Source organism: Ruditapes philippinarum, unplaced genomic scaffold (assembly GCF_026571515.1).
Source record: "Ruditapes philippinarum isolate M1 unplaced genomic scaffold, ASM2657151v2 ctg5683_1_1_1_1, whole genome shotgun sequence".
Taxonomy (NCBI): Eukaryota; Metazoa; Mollusca; class Bivalvia; order Venerida; family Veneridae; genus Ruditapes; species Ruditapes philippinarum.
The window spans coordinates 60,409-78,207 of record NW_026861983.1 but is presented as its reverse complement, the minus strand read 5'-3'; the positions used below and the strand labels follow the sequence as shown (position 1 = coordinate 78,207).

The window sequence follows — 17,799 nt, the reverse complement described above, 5'->3', positions numbered from 1 at the left end:
TGTTAGCCGTCTTTATTCATGATGACTAATCTTATTTGTAGCTGAAAAAATGTATAATAAAAATTCCCAATTTAAGTCAAAATAACGCACTTTTTCCCCAATCAGTCTGGTACCGGCACCATTCCCAAAGTAGAGAATAAATAAACGCTGTATGTATACAAATTTGATCACTCACTGTAAACAAAGCCCAACCATATCTAGCAGATGATTGAAATTAAAGACAGAAAATATATATCCAAATATAAAGTTTTTATTCTCTTTGAAAATATAAAGATACAAAAAATATATATATATGTATTACAGAAAATCAACATAAGAGCCGTGTCATGACAAAACCAACATAGTGCGTTTGCGACCAGCTAGATCCTGATCAGACTGTACGGATGTTGGTTTTGTCATGACACGGCTCATAATATTACATGCAGTCATACTCCATGTCTTAATACAAGAATTAAGATAAGATAACAAGAGCGATCAGTAATCACATGTGTCGCCTCATGATGGCCAATTTCATGTTGGGACAAATTTTGTGACAGACGGACAGACAGAAGGACAGTGCACAACTAGACTAACCACTTTGTACTGATCATTCCTGTAAAGTTTGGATAAAATTGCACCAGTAGTTTATGAGGAGTAGTCCGGACAAGCTTTTGCGTATCTGGCAACACACAGAAAAAAACACCTTTTTATCAAAGGGCCATAACTCGCCCAAAAATCATTCAACCGGAAAACCTGTGCAATATGCGCAAGGACTTGAGCTACAGATCAATCATGTAAAGTTTCATTGAAATTGCATAAGTGGTATAAGAAAAGTAGTCTGGACAAACTTTAAAAATAACTAGAAATGTGTCATCATGCCACGGATGCCCCCGCATGCAGCCAAAATTTCAGATGGTGCATTAATTTTTTTTTTTCATTTTAAGTTCAAAGCCCTTAAAACTTTTCAATGTTAACACAAACCATTTCCATACAACATTCAAGGCACTGAAATTATTCAGTCTTAACCTTTAGAAAAAGCATATTGCATATTTGTAGCCAAAATAATGGCTAAAAGAATGAGTGCTGAAACTGAAAGTTCAAAATTTTTCCAACATTCAGGAAAGATAAGTTTGTCTAAAATCATTGAACCATGACCAAATTCAAACTTAAACTGCTTATTCCTAAGATGTATCTATATTATTTTCAAAGTGAAAGGGACATAACTCTGCCAAAAAATCCATCAAACCATGACCAAATTCCAACTTGACCTGCCCATTCCTTTGACATATCCATATGTCAAATTAAAATTGAATATGTAACACTGTTGGGTAGATAATGAACAGAAACTGTAAATTTCATATTATTTTCAAAGTAAAAGGGGCATTACTCTGCCAAAAATCATTGAACCATGACCAAATTTGAACTTGACCTGGGCATTCCAAAAACATATCCATATGTCAAATTTGAGTTGAATGTGTTGTACCATGGGGGAGATAATAAACGGAAACTGAAAATTTCATATTACTTTCAAAGTGAAAGGGGCATAACTCTGCCAAAAATCATTGAACCATGACCAAATTTGAACTTGACCTGCGCATTCCATTGACGCATCCATATGTCACGTTTGAGTTGAATGTGTTGTACCTTGAGGGAGATAATGAACGGAAACTGAAAATTTCATATTATTTTCAAAGTAAAAGGGGCATAACTCTGCCAAAAATCATCGAACCACAACCAAATTTGAACTTGACCTGCGCATTCCTTTGATGCATCAATATGTCACGTTTGAGTTGAATGTGTTGTACCTTGAGGGAGATAATGAACGGAAACTGAAAATTTAATATTATTTTCAAAGTGAAAGGGGCATAACTCTGCCAAAAATCATCGAACCATGACCAAATTCGAACTTGACCTGTATTTTCTCATGACATATCCATATGTCAAGTTTAAGTTGATTGTGTTGTACCGTTGGGGAGATAATGAACGGAAACTGAAAATTTCATATTATTTTCAAAGTAAAAGGGGCATAACTCTGCCAAAAATCATCGAACCATAACCAAATTCGAACTTGACCTGTATTTTCTCATAACATATCCATATGTCAAGTTTGAGTTGAATGTGTCCAACCGTTCTTGAGATAATGAACGGAAACTGAAATTTCATATTATTTTCAAAGTAAAAGGGGCATAACTCTGCCAAAAATCATCGAACCATGACCAAATTCGAACTTGACCTGTATTTTCTCATGACATATCCATATGTCAAATTTGAGTTGAATGTGCCCAACCGTTCTTAAGATAATGAACGGAAACTGATGATGACGGAATGACAGAATGACGGAAGGATGGAAGGACGGAAGGACGGAATGACGGAACAGGGTAACACTATATGCCCCGGCCATTACATGGCGGGGGCATAAAAATTATTAAAGGGCCATAACTCAAACAAAAATCATTGAACCGGAAAATCCTGACAATATGCACAACTAGACTTGGTACTGATCATTCCTGTAAAGTTTGGATGAAATTGCACCAGTAGTTTATGAGGAGTAGTCCGGACAAGCTTTTGTGTATCTGGCAACACACAGAAAAAGAAACCTTTTTATCAAAGGGCCATAACTCGGCCAAAAATCATTCAACCTGAAAACCCGTGCAATATGCGCAAGGACTTCAGCTACAGATCAATCCTGTAAAGTTTCATTGAAATTGCATTAGTGGTATAAGAGAAGTAGTCCGGACAAACTTTAAAATTAAAAATTATTAAAGGGCCATAACTCTGACAAAAATCATTGAACCGGAAAATCCTGACAATATGCACAACTAGACTTGGTACTGATCATTCCTGTAAAGTTTGGATGAAATTGCACCAGTAGTTTATGAGGAGTAGTCCGGACAAGTTTTGTGACGGACGGACGGACGGACAGACGGACGGACAGACGACGGAGAAGTGATCCCTATATGTCGCCACTACTCCGTAGAGGCGACACAAAAATGGACACTTGAGTAGTCTACCATTCGCTGTAAGCCAGCTGGATAGCTTGGAATGTGATTTTGACATTCATACAGATTAATAAATATCCATAGAAATATTAACAATGATATTGGATAATAGTAAACAATGACACAGTATTGGTCGAGGACATGCTCAGGAAAATAACCATAACTTGTCTTGCAATATTCAAGGTCACCTCTTTCAAAAATGTATCATAACTTTTGTACAATATTTCAATAGTAGAGGTTATTATTTAAAGCATAACATTTAAGAAAAACAAACAAATTAACATATACTTATTGCCTAGACAATTTACATCTTGCTTTACATCAATCTCAATTATTATAATCACATAAATGATGGCACAACTTAATAAAAGTTGTCAGCAGGACAGCATGCTCGACTATTCTCAGATCTTGATAGTAAAATAAGAGTCTGAATAATGTAGAATTTTTTAAGTTCAAAAAAGGGCCATAATTCTGTCAAAATCCATGTTAGAGTTATGGGCTTTAGACAGTGTTGGCCTAATAATGTGTTAACTTTCAACCCATGTCCTTCAGAACCTTTGGGGATACCAACTAAGCCCAAAAACTTAACCGAAGTGTGGTGTTGATAGCTACACCTGGGCGAGAACAATAGCTCTCCTTATTCTTCAAATAGTCTAGCTAAAAAAATTAATTCATGTAAAAAAATAAAGTACATATATATATAATATGTTAACAAATACAAGTAAGAAACATCTTAATGTCTTCAATGCTAGACTAAGAGGTGCAAGAACAAACTTTATAACATTTTTTATAATTATATGTGTGGGGAAAGTAGGTTTAATTTTCAGTGCATTCATTACAAAAATACAACATGGATGTTAGCTTCATTGAAGATAATGATTTTAATGTTGCATTATGACAGTAGCACTATAATATTATATATAATATTATCACATAAGATACAGACCTTAGTAACAAACAACAACAGAGTCGTAGTAATAAACAATTGCAAGGCACAAAAATACCATAAGAATTTAAATATCTTTTGTGTATTATAATAACAAACATGGACATGAAATGTAATGTTTTGCAGATATGTTGTGCATTATCAACATTTTATGTGTTAAGGATGAGTAACATATTAAATCCAACATTTTTATTTATTAATGTTTTTGAGATATTTCTTTTTTTATTAAAGTGTATTAAGTTATATCTCTGCTGCCATCAGTTAACTTTTGATTGAAATTTGAAAAAGAAAAATTGTAAAATGCTTGTTTGAAAGAAATATGTTGATATATTTCCTTTTGATCAAATGATGCATGCTGGAAATCATATGGTTAAGAACTTACTAAAAATAGCAGCATTTTATTTTCTTTTTCTTTTCAAATCTGTTTACTGAAGTTTTCATATGTGTTAAATAACAGAAACATTCTATGATACAACTCTTTCAATAATTGATCATATGTTTATGAAAACAACATAAGTTTACTATTTTTAAAGTTGATGTAAAAATTCATAAAAATTAGATTTATACCCTTCAAGTTAAAGGAACTCAACAGAGGTCAGAAAGCCTAAAAACATAAAAATTGATTTTCTGACATGAATCAGTTGGGGCGCTTAAAACTGATAGATATGAATAATATAATTAAGAAATATACTCGAAATAAATTGAAAATTATATTTTGTGCTATTTTTAGCTGATTTGATTGAAAAGAAGTCATTTTCATTGCTAAAATAATCATTCTGGAAAACAGAATAATCTGAACTTTTGCAAACATGTTGTTACTAAGTATAGACCAACATCAAATGGAACAATAATATCGAAAAATTATTTCCTGCCCAATCAAGTTAAAATAGCTCTGTGGAGCCCCTTTAAACCTAGAATGATAGAGCATTATAATACACTTATAAATATATCATATAAAAAAATGGAATGAGTTTTTATGGATCAGCTTGTATGGAATGTGATGAAACAAAAGAGAATAATTATGCTTGTCATTCTAGGCACCAAGCTTACACTGAAAAGTGATGTGGCAGAAATTACAGTTTACTGTACATTCAGTCACACACCCCAATATATAATCAACAACTATCAAAAAGCTGACACAAACTTTTGACATGGTGAGATTTGAACCCACAATATTGAGAAATATTAAGTGTTGTTATATTTTCTGTGTTGAAGTGTTGAAAATTGTGTACCACTCAAGCCAGTGCAAGGGGGTGTGAGGTATACTGCACTTTTCATTATCCCTCATGTACAGACTCAATCAAACTGAGTCTGCAGTTTTCATGTTATCTTGTTGTAGTTAATGCTTTGGAGGGATCACTCTTTCTCCAGATTTTTCAGCAAAAAAAACTACATTGTACTTGGTTAAAGACTAACTAATATATACAACATATAGATCAATAACAAGTACTTAAGTTAAATATATAAAAGTATTGTGTTAAGATACTCAATACAGATATAACAAGTACTTAAGTTAAATATATAAAAGTATTGTGTTAAGATACTCAATACAGATATAACAAGTACTTAAGTTAAATATATAAAAGTATTGTGTTAAGATACTCAATACAGACATTTGTGCAGTCTGACTAGGCTCTATACAGTTGGTAGTTTATTTTTGTATACATTGATATTGAAATATCATAAACTTTGAAGGGACATTTTCAAATTCAAAGCTAGTTTCAGAGCCAACGATTCAATTCTTGATAAGTCATTGTAATATTTGATTCTTTTTTCGTTTTATCCTTTCTGATGTAAAACAAATTTTTTCTAATCAAGGGTTTCTTTCATTGGTTACAAGTTCTTCCTTTACCAATCAAATCGAGGGTAATGTAAACACTTAAACAAGTTGTTTAAAAATTGAAGACAAATAAAAAATTCTTCACACTCTTTTGGATGGTCAAAGTTGGAAGTCTTTTATTGTAGCTAAATTTTGTTTTTAAATTTAGAAAAATTAATGTTAACATAGTCTGAGTAATCAGATTAAAAATTAATAAAATTAATTTTATCGCAACTCAAGTGAAGGCTGAATCATTGCACCTATTCAAAGCAGGGCAAATCCATTACGAAAATCTAGCAAGGAAAGGGTTAAATATTTTGTCTGTGTCTAAAGCTAAGAAGAATGTTCCTAATTGTTCTGTAAGATTTACTCTATTTCTAACTTGCAAAACATCATATCTTATTACATTTTTCTAACTAAATTCTAGCTAAATATTTTCCTATGAAAAAATCTAAAACTCATCGTGTTCTAATTTTCTTTTGTCATGCGTAGAATCTTCTCTATCAGTATCCATATTTTTGTCAGTATTTAAATCATCATTTACAGCAGTTAATACAGTTTCTTCGCTTTTTTCTGATATTAAAACTTCAGTTTCTATTCCATCATCTGCAAATATGCCATTAGATATGATATCTACATTTATTTCTCCATTGTCAGTAACCTTATGCACACTATCTCCAACACTTTCTGTGTCTAAATTTCCATTTGTTTCAAAAGGAGTATCTTTAATTTCAACATTTTTTATCCTGCTTTTGCTCCCATTTTCATCAATGTTGTCTCCCTTCCCAACTTTATCTTGATTTTCTACCATCTCTTCTTCATCAATGTTGTCTCTCTTTGCAGTTTTAACTTGATCTTCTACTTTCCCTTCCTCATTAAGGTTTTCTACTGTCCCTTCTTCATCAATTATGTCTCCCTTCTGTATATCATCTTCATAATCTTCATTCTGGTTTTCTTCGACCTCCTCACCTTCAATCTCGACATTAAAGCACTGAGGTACCTTCTGTACAGCCTCGTCAATGTCAAAACTGTAAAACTCCTCCCATGTCAACTGCCTGTCATTGTTTGTATTAAGCATTTCCCATAGCTGTAAAAAAATAAATACCTTCATTACTAGTGTAGTCAAACCCTGTAAAAAATATTACCATAAAAAATAAAGAGGATACTGAATTCAGCATTGTATTTATTGAACAAGTCGAATAAAATTATATTATGCGAACCATCGTGAGGTCCATAAATTTAATAATGAATCTACACAAATAAAATCTTTTATCTATCATACCAAAGTAGGAACAGTTGACAGTAAAAAGAAAAGTTTATTCACCAACAAACCTAAAGTTTTGCACGAACATATGGCATGCTTTAAAGCGATGTCTGTATAACGTGAATCCGAGATTGGCCGTTACTTCTTTGAGCAATTAACTTTTCATTCATACATTGGTTTCAGGGACGGATCCAAGAGCATATCTATAACCTTACAGCTTGTTACACAATCAAAATTAAAATATAATCTAAGAAACTAAGGCAAAGGTAGAAAGCAAACACATCAACATTGATCAGATATCTTAATCTTCCAGTTTCAAACCTATATAATTCTTCATTCAGTGAAATTCTTTGTATACTAAAAATGCTGTCTTAAACAGCTACCCTAAAGCTAGATAATCCTGTCTTTGACTGCAGCCAGTGTTTGATTCTTCTTCAGTGTTTGATTCTTTCTGCACTTTGTTCCTTTAGTAGCTTATAAATTTACAATTTTCATTCATAAGTTCAGAACAGCAGAATGATGTCACCTAAGCAAGCAAGTAATCTATAAAGGCCATGAAATGCCATCTTTTTAAAACAACTGATCTTACACAGGGTTAATGTCAAATCCAGTATAAACACTAGAATCTAGTGTGAAACCCTAGAAAATATTGTCTTATTCACAACTTGAAGAAACACCATTAGTGATCTCCCTTATTTTGTCTTGTTAAAATCAAAATAATATTGGTCTGAGGGATGTTTATCGGCTTTTTAACCTCAGTTTTGACTTATTGATGACAAAAATTTAACTTCTCAGGCCTATAGCCTTTACCTTCAATTCCTACTCCAAACCAGTGTTAATAGCTTATTTCTTTATTTATATTAAACATGTATTACCAATATTTTACAATATTACCTTGACAGCATCCTCTTCACTTTTACAACCACTCTTCATTATGAAAAATTTCTGACTCACACCCTTAGATCCACCAAAATTTGACAGAAATTCTGATCTGCAAGAAGAGAGATAACATCCTTTGATAAACATAACTTTAAATTTCTCTGATTGTCCCACCTACATACAAAAGCAATCTTATATTATCATCCAAATGAGAAAACAATCCTCTGGCAGCCTTTATTAAATACTACCTAGACAGGGATCATTTGCTTTCTGAGATACAATGAATTCATTTACAGATGAAAAATTGAAGAAAGAGAATGCATTATAAACCTATGTATAAAGGAGGCTAACAAAATAAAGATCAATGTATCACTATTCTTACAGCTTCCTGTATCAAACAAGTTCAATTTAAACTATTCTATACATTTCTTTTTTTTTTGAGTCAGGGTTTAGGTCATGGATTTAACTCAATGCAGTGTGGGAGCAGTTACCCTAGACGCTTGCAGAAGACATGATAACAAAGTAGAATAATATTACTTTTTTCTCCCATTCTTACATTTTGTCATTGAATTTCATATATAAATCAGTGTGACTAGCTGAATTACATGTCTTAAGGTGTGTTTCAGTGAGTGAAAATGCCAAATTTAAGCATTTAATCATTTAAGTGCCTTGTCCAGTATATACCAGAATACAGTATTTCATGAAGTGTGGTACTCCAACATTTTTTTTGTCTCACATATAGGTCACACAGACACTGTAAAGGTTATGTGATCAGTTTTCTTGTTGAGGATAACTTCATGTGTCACTAACTGCACAAAATGAGCCGCGTCATGACAAAACCAACATAATGGGTTTGCGACAAGCATGGATCCAGACCAGATCCGCGCAGTCTGATCAGGATCCATGCTGTTCGCTTACCAACTATATTTCAAGTAGAGGAACTGATAGTGAATAGCATGGATCCTGATCAGACTGCACGGATGTGCAGGCTGGTCTGGATCCATGCTGGTCGCAAACAAACTATGTTGGTTTTGTCATGACGCGGCTCAAATGTCAGACACAAATGAGCACCTTAGTAGAATCCTAGATGTTCTATAAGCTAGATGATAACATCCTTAATATGTAAAACAATACAAATAACCTGGTGGGACATGAACACACAGTGGTGAGGAACAAGTGACTGTAAGTGGATATAAAAAATTCCAGACATTTAGCATGAGGAAATATTAGCGAATTGTGCAAATGTAGAACTTAATGACAGGTTGTTTGATATTTACACTAAAGGCAATTTTAGCGATTTGGTCAATTTTGCGAGTTCGCCGATACAATGTATTTCCACCTCGCTAACTTAACCACTTATACAGTTCAAGTCAGCATCTTTAGCCAATTGACCACAGAAACCCTGGTTTGTTTGTTTAGATTTTACACTGATTTCTGTGGTGTAATACATAACAATAATGAGATAACCTTTTAAAATCTCTGTGACAGAGAAATTAAGTCTCATCTGGGAATTGCACCAGCAACTCTTGGATTACAAATCTGATGCATGCCCTATTGAGCTAGGTGGGTGAACTCTTAATGATTCTCTAAATCTTACCGTAGTTGCGAATTTGGGGATGCCATGGTAAAATGAGAGAGAGGTTTATTCTCAGTGCTGCTGTGATCATTGCAGTCCGTCTGATTGAACCACCATAGATGTGAGAACCACAGATTTACTGCCAAATTTCTCCCTGGTGGCGAATACACATGATGATACCATCTGAAAAATGTCATAAAAATTATTTCTAGTATACATTTTGTATAACCAAACTATAAATGAGCCGCATCATGACAAAACCAACATAATTTGTTTGCGACCAGCATGGATCCCACCAGCCTGCGCATCCACGCAGTCTGATCAGGATCCATGCTGTTTGCTTACAAACCCTATTACAAGTAGAGAAACTGATAGCGAACAGCATGGATCCTGATCAGACTGCCCGGATGCGCAGGCTGGTCTGGATCCATGCTGGTCGCAAACCCACTATGTTGGTTTTGTCATGACGCGGCTCAAATAAGTATATACGTCAAATCAACGGAGAAAAAAGGTCATGTGACAAAATTCTAGCTTATCCTGATGAAGGAAGAACATGATATCACTCTATGAACTATGGAAGGTACAAACAGGCACCTGTATAGTTTATCACATATCCACAAATGTGGGGGTTTTCCTTTTTGATACTGGTGTACAACATTTAAAGTTACAACTTGGATAATATATCAACAAATTAGTGCAACACATGGATCAGTCTAATGTGAATGGTAGTATACAGTGAAACTATTAAAGTAAAAGTTGGTTTGTACCCCGAGATAATATAGGGAAAACCCTCATTTGCAAAGTTCCGGATTACATCTATTGTTGATTAACTTTTTCACATGCAAGAATTTAATTTCACAGCAAACAGAACAAGGGTCATTGTCGGTCAGTTATAAAACCCTCAGTTTTACTTTGATTTATATTTAAACTACAATAACATCCAAGGACTTTAACAATCACTACTTGAAGAATATAGATATCTGTTTGTGTATTATTTTACTCAGCCTCATTTAAGCACAAATGATTACTAAATCAGAAAGATATTTGAAGTGAAGCAATGTTACATGGCATTTGAAGCATCATTTTCATATATATATTTATATTTTCTTTTTTTTTTTTTTTTTTTTTTTTTTTTTTTAATGCGTTTATTTAAGGTCGCCGCCGGAAAGCCCATATGGGCGACCGTACACTCAAGTCGGGCCATCCTAGAGCACCCGCCGAGATTTTTTCGTCAATTTTTTTTCCAGCTTTTATTGGTGGAGGAAGACCCCAGGTGCCCCTCCGGGCATTATTTCAGGCACGAGCGGGCACCGGGTAGAACCACCGACCTTCCGTAAGCCAGCTGGATGGCTTCCTCACATGACAGATTTCGACCCAAGTGAGGATCGAACCTACAGCGGTGAGGGACCAGTGATCTCAAGTCAGCGACCTTAACCACTCGGCCACGGTTGGTTTTTATGTTGCATCAATAAAGTACAGGTCATATGGTGAATTTTCCAGCTTTATTGGTGGACAAAGACCCCAGGTGCATTATTTCAGGGACAAAAATGTAGACACCCGAGTAGAACCACTGACATACAGTACACTAGATTGATAGCCTCCTCACATGAAGGGATATGAACCATTTTAATTCTTAACTTAAATAAATGTTTTAGCTGTATTCTTTTTTATGTATGAACATACATGATCATTTTTAATATCAGTTCTGTCCCAATGACTTACAAATGCAAGTTGTTCATATTACCAACAGGCAGCTTTTCATCACGTCTTGAAAAGATATAGGACAAACCCCAAAAACACCAATAAATCTAGTTATAAGGAAAGAATATAGCTGTAGTACTTCATCATAAAAGAAATATAATTACTTGTAAGGTATGTATACACAATCTCCTTTCTGCATGTTAATCTGGTACCAGGCAGCATTATATACACCAGGGAACATGCCGGGATCCACAGAGTCTACATCTACCTCACTATAGCCACCATCCTCCACCCAGCCATGTTCCTCCACCATCCTCTTATATTTCTGTGATTACAAATTTTTTTTATAGATTTCAAATTTTATTTTTTCTGGTGCATTATGGCTATTGGTACATAAATACAGGCTTTCTACTGCCTCTACCAAAAAAACTAGGGAAAAAGTAGGGCATTTTTTTAGCAAAAAGTAGGGCAAAGTAGGGATTTCTGATGTTAAAAAGTAGGGATAAAGTAGGAATTTCTTACCGTTTTAGTTAAGACTTACCATCACCAAGACCACATCAGGCTGTGTGTATCTTCAGTTCAGTCCATGCTTGAAAGACAGGCACCTGAAATTGTTTTTTTATTTCTCTTTTAATACAAGTGCACCAATACAAAATGTTGTTTACAATGATAAGGACAAATATAATCAGCAAAACAAACATACAATGAGTATATCTAGCACATAGTTTTAAGAATATTCACATTAGTAAGGCGAGAGCTACTAGATCCTAGTATATTACATAGTCAAGGTAAATGCAAACAAGCTGTGAATACCAACACCAGGATGTACACTAAAAGCTATATGAACAGGAGTGCATGTTACTGTATGAGCTACATGTACATGTAGGTTAAACTGATGTATATTCATGTTAATATGTTGCATAAAATTATAATATATTGCAAGGGCAAAGGTTATGACAAACATGCCACAGTGTAGTATTTTAAGGAACAATTTAACACCAACAAGAGGTACAAGTAGGTTACATGTATGCATGATTCAGTATACTGCCAAAATGATAATGTTAAATGTTACATGTACATATACATACAATTTGTGATTGATTTGCCAAACATGCATAGTTACATCTGTAAATACAATCTAGCTGAGACAAGCTTGCTACCAGATTGTTTGTGCATTATTGTCAACAAGACAATGAAATGATTTGAATTTTTAAAGACCTGTCATTTTCATGATTAAGCTTAACATTATATCATGTTGACAAAATGCACAACCATCTGATGGATAAGTGATGAAGCAATACCAAGGTATTTGCACATGTTAGATTTTTGTTAAGTGACAATTTAAAGCTTGGAATCTAAATTGATAAGTCACACTGCTGCAAACTCTACTCAGACACAAGAGCAATTGGTCAATTGCAGTGTTTTGATACCCCACAGCTGCCAATGCTTTAATCACATTTTCAATGTTTTATTTAAACCTTGTAAAATTTTTGATTGATGACTTTTGTTTTAAAAATTCAAGTAACATGTACATATATGGTCTAATAGACATGGAGAAAATAACACAAACACAAATGAAACCAATAAAAAAATATGTTCTTTTGAATCAGTACAGCATGACAACTGTGGAATCCCTCAGCTAATGCATTATTGGGAATATTTATAAACCTAATTTAGACATTAATAAGCACTTGGCAGTGTCAAACTAGACTGAAGCATGCATTCATTTACAAGAGGAACATGGAAATTATAAAATAGTAGTTATTTAAACAATCAGTATGGTTTAATATATTTACCTCATAGCCAGAATGTTGCTGAATGTTTTGCCAAGGCACCAAGAGTCTTTTCAAGGATGGACATCACAAGGAGACACACACCACACACACACACACACACACACCTGAACTACTCATCAATTGCAACCTGAAAATACTACTGAAAATACCATTTTAAATATCTCCTATTTTTTTTATTTCATTTCAAAATGAAAAAGTAGGGATAATAGGGCTATTTCAGAAAAAAGTAGGGCAAAGTAGGGATCAGAAGAAAAAAGTAGGGAAAAGTAGGAAAAGTAGGAAAAGTAGGGACCAGTAGAAAGCCTGTAAATATTTAAATAAAATACATATTGTACATATTTCTTTGGTGTAAAAACCCATTTGTAGAGCTTATCAACAAACTTGCGGCCATATTTCAACCTGCATGCTTACAAAAGATCCTAGTGTAAATTTTCTGATCAACTTACAAGAATAAACAACAAGCCATTACCAAAAAATTATATCAAAAAAGATTCGAATGGTTTTAACATTATTTGAATTTCACAACTTTTCTTTATCCATGATTTGAATGACACAATTAAAATGGTTGTCAATACTGCTCAGAGAGAAGATTAACTTGATCATGTCTTGGTCAATTCAACACTAGAAATACCAAGTCAATGTTATATCTATCATCACGGCAGTAAATATAGGTATAAAACAAACAGTCTCATTTCATTTTTTATTTGTTTTATTGTGTTATAAATAATAAGTTATTAAGACTCTGTAAATATATGTATGATGTATTTACCATTGGTAATAATAACACTTGCATGAGATGCATGTTACCAAATACTTTATTGAAGAACCATATTTTTTTTTTTTTTTATTTATTTATTTATTTTTTTTTTTTGGGGGGGGGGGGAGGGGGGAGTAAATTAAGAAGGTAATAACTGGGATTACAGTAAAATAAAAGGATAGTAGATATGCATTTGTAAGAAAGTACATACAGTATAAAGGTGTTGGCTACAGAATTTTAGATATACCAATGTATGAAGATTAAAGCCATTGCTACATGTACAAGAAGAACTAAGGAAAATTCAAACTTGTTAGAAAAGGTTCACCTTAAGCATCAAAAAAATATGTACATATGGCTATAGACATTTCAAATACTACGGGCTTCACTTTGGGGTATGAAAATTCTTTAAAAGTATGAGTGAGTTGTGTATTGTCTTATTATTTTGTACATTACATGTTTTTTTGGATACTGGGTATTACATGTATTTTGTATATTATATGTAGTTTACAAGTATAAATGAGTTGATTTTAAATTATATACATGTTTTTTGTATATAACAAGCATTTTGTATATTACATGTATTTCATTTATTACATGCAGTTCACAGGTGTCTTTTATTCAAAGTCAGAGTTATATCACAAACCTTGTCTATAAGGACTAGTTTTTTCTCTCCATCAAGAAGACAGTTAATATTGTCTACTGTATCATAATGCAAGACCGACTTTGTACCCCCACTAGAGAACCAAAGTACAGCATCTTGTAGGTTGTCCTGGAAACCTCCACACTGAAGACTTGGTGGTACCAATACTTCCTCTGCAGGGAGCAGTAAAAGATATTTGAAAATCTATAACCAAATTATTTAACAATCAGATTGAGCAATAGATAAGTTCTAAGCAGTTGAACACCTAACTTACATACTGTTCATGTTCTATAAATCATAAAAGTTGATATAGAATCTGTGTTCCTCCATATCTATACAATTGCTAGTGAAACTGACTCAATCATAAGTTGTTTTTTTTTCTACATTTCACCAACACAGTACAGGACAACTGGCGACTTTCCAGCTTTACCGTGGAGGAAGATGTCAGAGGCCCCTCTGTGCATTATTTCAGGCAGGAAACAATAAAAAGTCCCTGGTTGGATTTCATCCCACAGTAGTGAGGGGCAAGTGGTTTGAAGTTAACCACTTGGCCACCACCACCTCTAACTGGCAGCTCATTTTAAATGAAATTTTCAACATTGGCTTGTTTGTTTATAAATACATTTAACATGAAATCAAAGACTAGGCATATAGGCCCTGAATTAATCTTTACCCTCTGGCTAAAGCTCCACAGTGGATTATTCATTTGATGAGTCAATTTTTACATTCCAAACCAGCTCTGTCATAAATTTACCTTGTTTATTACCTTTCATGCTATCAGGCACTGTATGAACCATGTATAGGTTACTGTCCTTGTAGATATCGAGGAATTTTGAAAGTTTCAGCTCCAATGCCTTCCCGTTTCTATCTTCCTTCTTACCTCTCTCTATCTCAACTCTTTCATCACCATACTTTGTTCTGAATAAAAATATAATGTCTCACTAAATTTAAATGATAAAAGAATAACTTAACACATCATCGAACACCCATGGCTAAACCATTAACATTTATCATGTAAATCAACCATGGGTATCCAAAGATAAACTTTACAATACTTTTAACTTAATGGTAGGGTATGAAGTCAATCCCACTTGGCAAACATAATGTATGGAGACTGTCATGCTTTAATTAGAGGAAGACCTCTGTTGGTATGTCTATATTTTATTTAGGCAGTTGAGAAGAACCACTGACTTTCTGTGTGCTTGCTGGAAAGCTTTCTGGTATAAAAATATTGCAAGTCCATGGTGGGATTTGGATCCACAAAGGTAAGGAGGCAAGTGATTCAAAGCCAGCAACCCACTTTACTATAAGCCTCCTGGCAACACTTACATTTAACAGATTTATGTTATTTAATTAATTTGGTTATCGCTTGAGTTGAATATTGTTTATATTTGCAAAATAAAAAGTGACATTGTGTTTTTGACTTCAAGGCATGTTGTTAATGCATGAGATCATTTTTAGTTTGAGCTGAAAGGTTGAACTACATGTATCTGCATTTAAATTTATTTTGTACAAATTAGATTGGTTAACAAATCAATAGAAATAAAATTGAAATCAATAAAAAGATCTACTTGTACAAAATTAATAGAACTGCAAAAAAAAAAATCATTAGGTATAAAAAAGGAGTTATTTATTTTCATTATCAAAAGAACTTTGAATTATGTGCACATATATATATATATTAAGCACAAAATTAATGTTGAAGGTTCAGGTATTTGTAAAACATTACCTTAGATAGTCATCTGTCCATTTCTGAAAAGCTGTATATCCAGTTTCATTGAGAACATTTTTCATCAACAGTGGCTGACCTACTTGTATGAAATGATAATAAAATACACCCGGCACAGGAAACTGTCCTGCCACAACTGTTGCACCTTTAGACGGGGGTTTGTGACTTCCTAACTTCTTGAATTGTCCTAGGACAGCTAGACTCAAGGTTCCCAGTAACAGGAATGTGATGCCACATTTGAATGCCTTCGTCATGCTTGCATATACATGTATATATAACTGTACTATGCCAAATCAAAAAGTGTTAGAACTGTAAACAGAAATATTATAGAATTTACAATAATACTAAAAACAACGGCAAATTAGGCAAATAATTTTTTCAATATCCATTTAATATTTTGTAGTTTTTGTTATTTAAATGTGTTAATGACGGAATTTAGCAGGAGAGAAACTGCATATTTGAATGTTTATTTGGAATTAAAAGGCATACTGTAACCCAACGAATATTCGCGACCAATTAATATTCGCTTTATTCGCGGATGGCCACGACGCGCGAATATTTGTTTGCGCGAATAAGTCCGCACGATTTCGCGAATAAATTGGAGAGAAATTTTTATTTTAGACGTTCATGCAAAACAACTTGACCGGATATATTCGAATTTTACGGGCACCTGTTAGGAAATAATGAATTGTTATGAATATTGCCACAAAGCAATAAAAACACAAGCTAAGTAAACTACTACTATTTTATAAATATAAAAAACTCTATGTCAATATAGCAATCAGAATAAACATCCACATTTTAATACAGTTTTTACACTATATGGAGCATGTGTCAGTATTAAGTTTCTTCTTGTTTGGACCCTATAAAATAATTGTTTAAATAAATCGTTTGACAAAAGTGGGAAAACTATCGAGCATCACAAAAGGCTATTGTTTTTTGGATCCTTTAAAATAATTGTTTGAGTGAATTGTTAAGACAAAGGTGGTATAAAACTATCGAGCATCACAAAAGGGTATTGGTGTACAAAATTACAAACAGTGAAATACAAGATGGTTTCATTTACCCGTCAAACTGAACAGCCTGTATAGCTCTGTTGGTTAGATTGCGGACTCATATAACATAATTTTCTCGGCGTGGGTTCGATCCCTGATTGGAGAAGGTATTTTTTATGAAACACGCAAATTGAATTTCTTAAAGACTTTTCTAGATAAACTGTGGGTACAAAATATAAATATGTTTTGAAAATAAGATGTTGGAAGAAGGGTTTATTTTTTATCAACCATCCTGTTAACGACATGTTTAGAATGAAGACGAACAATGCGTACATATTCATATATAGAGAAAATGTTTTGCTGAATTGTGATCACATTTCACTTACCAATACAATATAAGGCTAGCGTATTGTTAATTCCATTTAAGACACCAATAATGACCTCAATTATTGAAGATTAATAGTCGGCTAATGGATTTTACGGCCCCATCCGACTTTCCAATCCTGAATCCGCGAATATTTTTTTTCCGGAAATCAAGAAAACGCGGAAATTAATATTCGCGAATATGTCCGACCTCGGCAAAACGCGAAAATTTGTATTCGCGAATATAAATTGGGTTACAGTACATGATGCTTACTGTTCATGTTCACAAAATATCTTTTATATATTTTACTAAACATCTTGCTAAATAATCATGTACCTTCTAATAATAATTGTGT

At 33.5% G+C, this 17,799-nt stretch overlaps 1 protein-coding gene and 1 non-coding gene across 2 annotated transcripts; both read right to left on the bottom strand.

The window, feature by feature from the left end:
• Window positions 1–4,982: 4,982 nt before the first annotated feature.
• LOC132717538 (uncharacterized) lies at window positions 4,983–16,385 on the bottom strand. Its single transcript, XM_060701025.1, has 7 exons — window positions 16,086–16,385; window positions 15,123–15,274; window positions 14,360–14,529; window positions 11,328–11,488; window positions 9,484–9,645; window positions 7,902–7,998; window positions 4,983–6,830 (listed from the first exon to the last, which is right to left on the bottom strand). The coding sequence occupies exons 1-7, from the start codon at window positions 16,337–16,339 to the stop codon at window positions 6,195–6,197; spliced, it is 1,632 nt and encodes a 543-aa protein (XP_060557008.1). The 5' UTR covers window positions 16,340–16,385; the 3' UTR covers window positions 4,983–6,194.
• LOC132717541 (Z30 small nucleolar RNA) lies at window positions 13,534–13,621 on the bottom strand. The gene has a single exon (XR_009623967.1). It is a non-coding gene; the product is annotated as a Z30 small nucleolar RNA (small nucleolar RNA).
• Window positions 16,386–17,799: the final 1,414 nt, after the last annotated feature.

Excerpts from the sequence above, each read along its gene's own strand:
- LOC132717538 (XM_060701025.1), bottom strand. The coding sequence starts at position 16,339 with ATGACGAAGGCATTCAAATGTGGCATCACATTCCTGTTACTGGGAACC. Across the intron at positions 15,275-16,085 it reads TGGACAGATGACTATCTAAG|AACAAAGTATGGTGATGAAA; the intron begins GTAATGTTTTAC and ends ATTTTTATTCAG. Across the intron at positions 9,646-11,327 it reads TGTGTATACATACCTTACAA|ATGGTATCATCATGTGTATT; the intron begins GTAATTATATTT and ends GACATTTTTCAG.